The following is a 6918-nucleotide window of genomic DNA, read 5'->3' on the forward strand; positions in this document are numbered from 1 at the left end:
CTCCGTGTTAAAATAGGAAATTTTCGGGTCGTGGGGGTCACGGGTGCTCATGTTCAGCTATCACTGTGCGAGAGGCGGGGGACACCTGGACAGCTCAATGGGATTAACCTGTTTAAATAAAGGTGGAATGAATGACAGGCGTCCAGTCCATCACAGGGACACGGAGACAATCATCCATTCTGTCACACACACCTAGGGACAAAATCAGTCTATAACATGCATGATTTTTGGTCTATGGGAGGAAACAAGAGTACCTGGAGAAAATCTGATTCATGCAAACATTTTGGGTGTGCTGGTGAACAGGTTGGTAGAAAAATTATATGTAGTCATTTACATGTACTTGAGCAATTACATAATAATAACAATAATAAAAAGATAAAATCAATATAATAGAATGTTAGAATAATGAAATGAATAAATTCTATTTCCTAAGTACCGGTACTAATGGAAAAGCCTCGGAACTGGGTCAAGTCGTGTCCAGTCGGGCTGTACCGGTACTAATGGAAAAGGGCAAGTGAAGCTAGTGGGGGAACTAACCCACGATGGGGTAACAACTTAACACAATGCCATTCCAGCACAGTGTTTCAGTCAAATATGAGCCCAAATTGTAGTTCAAAGGTTTTCTCAAACCTTGTTCTTTTGAAATTGTTGCAGACAGCCTGTTTTTTTCATTCATTCAACCTTTATTTAGACAGGTAAATCCCATTGAGCCTCGAGGACTCATTTACAAGAGAGATCTGTTTAACTTCACTGAGAGCATTTAGCAGCTTAAACATAAACTTTGGTTGGTTTTGTCTTTTCTGTCTCTACTTTGCATAGCCCCTGTGAGCATCGTTCTTCTGCTGCTGCTCGAAGCTGAAAAGAAAGCATGCATGTCATACATATTGTCAGATAGCTTGAAGTACTCCAGTATTTTTGAATCATTATCCTGTGAAAACTTTTAAAACCATCTTGACCTAGTCACAGCCTCGGACTCTGATTCATGCTCCTTGATCAGACCATAAACCACAAGTGTCAAACTCAAGGCCAGGGGGTCAAATATGGCCCTTTTTGACATCTTATCTGACCCCCAAGATGATCCTTTAAAAGTAAAATATTTTTACTGCTTCTAATTTTACTTAAAAACTGAGCACATTTCATTTAGTGCAGACTTCTCATGAAACTTTGAAGCCAAGAAAAATTTGTTTGAAATTTTCCGTAGTCTTTGATTTTAATGTGAAAAAAGCATCAGAGAATGTCAAATGAGACAGAAGAAACACTTGTTGAGCAACCAAGGAGCGATTTCAGGTATCTGACTGGAGTTAATGTATCGACTGAAGCTTTGAAATCAATTTGTAATTTTGGTTTCACACCCCTGACATAGACCAAGCGATTCCGCCTCAACTCATTGGGGCTTAAAGTCAGCAGGTCCTGCTTTAGAAAGCTGCCATGTTGTATTTTTATAGTCTTCTTCACACAAAGGATGTGAGGTTCTAAGGCCTCGCCTACTTCCCCGTGCACATTCATGGGGTCACATAACAATTATTTTAAGCATAAAGTAACTAATTACAGATAAACATGTTGGAAAAATTAACATTTGAACATTTGAGATGATAACTGATTTTAAATAGAAGTCTGTGGAACAAAACTTTTAGGTGTGATTATAAATTTCCTTTCTTCTAAATGTAATTCTTTTGTTTAAGTGGACTGCTAATGCTCACATTTAGGAATTTAGCACGTCGCTGTGCTTTTCACATTTTTTTAATAATTCAAACTGAATAATAAATTACATCCATCCATCCATTTTCTTTACCCGCTTATTCCATTTTGGGTCACGGGGGTCGCTGGTGCCCATGTCCAGCAATCACTGTGCGAGGGGCGGGGTACACCCTGGACGGGTCGCAAGTCCATCACAGGGACACATAGAGACAAACAAGACAAACAACCATTCACTCTCTCACTCACACCTAGGGACAATTTAGAGTTACCAATCAGCCTAACATGCATGTTTTTGGACTGTGGGAGGAAACCGGAGTACCCGGAGAAAACCCACGCATGCACGGAGAGAACATGCAAACTCCACCCAGAAAGGTCCCTGGACCGGGGTTTGAACCAAGGACCTGCTCGCTGAGAGGCAGCAGCTCTACCAGTTGCACCACCGTGCTGCCCCTAATAAATTACATGTCTGCAAAAATCCTTCTCTGAGGTCTGTCTCGGGGCTCCCTGTGCTGGCTGATGAAGGATAGACTGAACTATCTTGATCCTGCGACTCCTTTTTGTTCCGTTTCCTGAGCGTTTTCATATCTCCTCAATATTAAATTAACAGAGAATTTATCCCTAATTTGTAACATTTTCTCTTTTGTTACAGTGACAGATGAGGATACAGTCAAGAGGTACTATGCCAAGTTTGAGGAAAAGTTTTTCCAGACATGTGAAAAGGAACTTGCCAAAATCAACACCTTTTATTCTGGTAATTACAACAACCTCATACTGCAGAGCACAGCAGGATATTTTCCAATGGCTCACTATCTTAAACCTTCTTTCTCTTTAATCACCACCAGAAAAGCTGGCTGAGGCTCAGCGACGGTTTGCCACCCTGCAGAATGAACTGCAGTCCTCGCTGGATGCCCAGAGGGAGAGCTTGGCCAGTGGGCGGGGCCTCAGGAGGAGGAGGACTGTGTTTGCCCTGTCACAGAAGGAGCGATGCAAACACAGGAACATACAAGACCTGCAGCTGGCATTTTCTGAGTTCTACCTTAGCCTCATTCTGCTCCAAAACTACCAGGTGGATGCTGTCACACACACATGCACGTATGCAACGCACATACTCGTACACGCACACACACTTCCACACACACAAATCATGAAACCAACACAAATGTAATTATGGTACTGTTGTACCATATGTACAGTGGTGCTTGAAACTTTGTGAACTCTATAATTTTCTATATTTCTGCATAACTATGACCTAAAACATCATCAGATCTTCACACAATTCCTAAAAGTAGATAAAGAGAACCCAGTTAAACAAACAAGACTAAAATATTATACTTGTTCATTTATTTATTGATGAAAATGATCCAATATTACACATTTGTGAGTGGTAAAAGTATGTGAACCTCTAGGATTAGCAGTTAATTTGAAGGTGAAATTAGAGTCAGGTGTTTTCATTCAATGGGATGATCAGGTGTGAGTGGGCACCCTGTTTGATTTAGGGTGCATTCACACTAGCCCTGTTTAGTCCACTTTAATCGAACTCTAGCTCGTTTTCCTAGAAAGTCCGGCTCGTTTAGGGAGGTGTGAACACGCCATCGAACTCTGTCACGGAACAAAAAGGCGAACTCTGGCCCGGGCTAAAACCTAGGTCTCGGTCTGGTAGAAGCGAACTCCAGCGCGGTTCGAGTGCAGTGTGAATGTAAACAGACCGAACCCCGCTCTGCAGGGTAAACAAACACATATTTCTCTTACCTCATATGGAGCCGTCAGCTGCCTTGTGTGGAAAAACAATATTCTCCATGGTCTTCTGTCTCATCTTCTGCTCATGCTAAGTCAATTTTTGAAAAATGACAAAATATAACTCCTAAAACTGCTAAAACTTGATGCCACTTCATTTTATTTTTATTTACAGAAGAAGAAGAAGTGTCTTCAGAGGTTTTTGTGTCGTTTCTTTCAGTAGTTCTTGGTGCAGCGCCCCCACAGGCGAGAGGGGGAATAGGCTGGTTCAACAGGTTGACTCGACTGCACAGTGCAGTGTGAATGCAAACTCACCAGCTCAAATGTAAACAAAAGCTCATGAATATTGGTCTCGAACTGAACCGAGTCTACCGGACTATCTAGTGTGAAAACGACCTTAAAGAACTTGCTCTATCAAAGTCTGCTCTTCACAAAAGATTTGTGGAAGTGTATGATGGCAGAAACAAAGGAGATCTCTGAGGACCTCAGAAAAAGAGTTGTTGATGTTCATCAGGCTGGAAAAGGTTACAAAACCATCTCTAAAGTGTTTGGACTCCACCAATCCACAGTCAGACAGATTGTGTACAAATGGAGGAAATTTAAGACCAGTGTTACCCTCCCCAGGAGTGGTGGACCAACAAAGATCACTCCAAGAGCAAGGCATGGAATAGTCGGCGAGGTCACAAAGGACCCAGGGTAACGTCTTAACAACTGAAGGCCTCTCTCACATTGACTAATGTTAATGTTCATGAGTCCACCATCAGGAGAACATTGAACAAGAATGGTGGTCATGGCAGGGTTGAAAGAGAAAGCCACTGCTCTCCAAAAAGAACATTGCTGTTCGTCTGCAGTTTGATAAAGATCACGTGGACAAGCCGGAAGACTGTTCGAAGAATGTTTTCTGGATGGATGAGACAAAAATATAACTTTTTGGTTTAAATGAAAAATGTTATGTTTGGAGAAAGAAAGACTGCATTCCTATATAAGAACTTTATCCCATCTGTGAAGCATGGTAGTGGTAGTATCATGGTTTTGGCCTGTTTTGCTGCATCTGGGTCAGGACAGCTTGCCATCATTGATGGAACAATGAATTCTGAATGATATCAGAAAATTCTAAAGGAAAATGTCAGAACATCTGTCCATGAAAACTCTATATACCGTATTTTACGGCCTATAAGTAGCAGTTTTTTGCATAATTTACATGACATGCTACTTATAGGCCGAAGCGACATATTTATAGATTATTTCCCATATTTGTAAACCATTTTTTGGCTGAGATATGACCATTTCCATTCATTCTGACTGAAAAAAAGAGCAGTACCACTTACAGCCACTTGATGGGAGCAGAGTATTAATAGTATATGGCATGCTGTTGGCTGTTGTATCATGTAATGGGTAAACGTGGCTATAATGACAAATCAAAAAAGTTCAAGACAAAAACAACTGGATTTTATTTATTATACTATACTTTATAGTTTTTTTCTTGAACTTTTTAGAATTTACCATGTCCTGGATTACTGAGAATCTTCATCAACTTCTAATGACTCAATCGGCCTGCCATACTCTCCCCACCTTCTGCGCTCTGCTTTGAACTGTCAAAACAGCTGCAACACCCTGGCGAAATGCAGCTGATTTGACCATTAAAGTACATTTATTAAGTCTAAAAAGTTAAATCTGGTCCTCTGGACATTAAAAAAAAATAAAAATTTTGAAACGTTTACTCTTTCATCCGAAAGACTTCCTCAGTCTGAGGTGCTGTATTCAGCTCAGTCTTATAAATAGCACCTTCTCAGAATGGATCAACCAGTTTGCTGCTGACAGCAAAAACCAGCTGCTCACGTGATCAAGAAGGACCATCAGCTTAATGATGGATCATTAGCACTCTGATGGCTGTTTACTATTCATAGGGGGCTGAGTGATACTAGCAATAACAGCATTGTAAGAGGGGGACAGTTGAACATGGAGGCCTCCACCCCTGTATAATGATGGACGGTTTCTTTTCACAAAGATGGCCTCCTTTACTCCTCTCTCAAACCATCGGTCCTCTCTATCAAGGATGTGAACTTCTTCAACCTGAATGAGTGACCACTGGCCTGGAGGTGAGTGTACACTGCAGAATCCTGGCCTGATGATGTATATATGTATATACAACCCGGATTCCAAAAAAGTTGGGACACTAAACAAATTGTGAATAAAAACTGAATGCAATGATGTGGAGGTACCAACAGCTAATATTTTATTCACAATAGAACACAAATCACAGTTCAAAAGTTTAAACTGAGAGAATGTATCATTTTAAGGGAAAAATCTGTTGTTTCCAAATTTCATGGCGTCAACAAATCCCAAAAAAGTTGGGACAAGTCCATTTTTACCACTGTGTGGCATCCCCCCTTCTTCTGACAACACTCAACAGACGTCTGGGGACAGAGGAGACCAGTTTCTCAAGTTTAGAAATAGGAATGCTCTCCCATTCATGTCTAATACAGGCCTCTAACTGTTCAATCGTCTTGGGCCTTCTTTGTCGCACCTTCCTCTTTTTGATGCGTCAAATGTTCTCTATTGGTGGAAGATCTGGACTGCAGTCTGGCCATTTCAGTACCCAGATCCTTCTCCTACGTAGCCATGATGTTGTGATTGCTGCAGAATGTGGTCTGGCATTATTGTGTTGAAAAATGCAGGGTCTTCCCTGAAAGAGATGACGTCTAGATGGGAGCATATGTTGTTCTAGAACCTGAACATAGTTCTCTGCATTAATGGTGCCTTTCCAGACATGCAAGCTGCCCATGCCACAAGCGCTCATGCAACCCCATACCATCAGTGATGCAGGCTTCTGAACGGAGCGTTGAAAACAACTTGGGCTATCCTTGTCCTCTCTGGTCCGGATGACATGGTGTCCCAGTGTTCCATAAAGAACTTCAAATCATGACTCATCTGACCACAGAACAGTCTTTCATTTTGCCACACTCAATTTTAAATGACCACTGGCCCAGTGCAAACGTCTGAGCTTGTGGAGCTTGCTTAGAAATGGCTTCCTCTTTGCACTGTAGAGTTTCAGCTGGCAACGGCGGATGGCACGGTGGATTGTGTTCACTGACAATGCTTTCTGGAAGTATTCCTGAGCCAATTCTGTTATTTCCTTGACAGTGGCATTCTTGTTTGAGGTGCAGTGACGTTTAAGTGCCAGGAGATCACGAGCATCCAGTAGAGTTTTACGGCCTTGACCCTTACGCACAGCGATTGTTCCAGATTCTCTGAATCTTTTGATGATGTTATGCACGGTTGATGATGATAACTTAAAAGTCTTTGCTATTTTACGCTGGGTAACACCATTCTGGTATTGCTGCACTATCTTTCTGCGCAACAATGGTGGAATTGGTGATCCTCTTACCATCTTGGCTTCTGAGAGACACTGACACTCTGAGAAGCTCTTTTTATACCCAATCATGTTGTCAATTGACCTAATTAGTGTTAATTGGTCTTCCAGCT

At 41.6% G+C, this 6918-nt stretch overlaps 1 protein-coding gene across 1 annotated transcript in view; it reads left to right on the top strand.

Annotated features, from left to right (window-relative positions):
- LOC119414864 (xenotropic and polytropic retrovirus receptor 1 homolog) overlaps positions 1–6918 on the top strand; it is a 178691-nt gene that overhangs the window by 131996 nt on the left and 39777 nt on the right. The window contains exons 3-4 of the mRNA XM_037681984.1: positions 2348–2449; positions 2541–2764. Coding sequence (XP_037537912.1) covers positions 2348–2449; positions 2541–2764 — 326 coding nt within the window. The remainder of the gene's footprint in view (positions 1–2347; positions 2450–2540; positions 2765–6918) is intronic.

The sequence above is a fragment of the Nematolebias whitei genome, chromosome 9 (assembly GCF_014905685.2).
Source record: "Nematolebias whitei isolate Nwh7 chromosome 9, NemWhi1, whole genome shotgun sequence".
NCBI classification, from domain to species: Eukaryota; Metazoa; Chordata; class Actinopteri; order Cyprinodontiformes; family Rivulidae; genus Nematolebias; species Nematolebias whitei.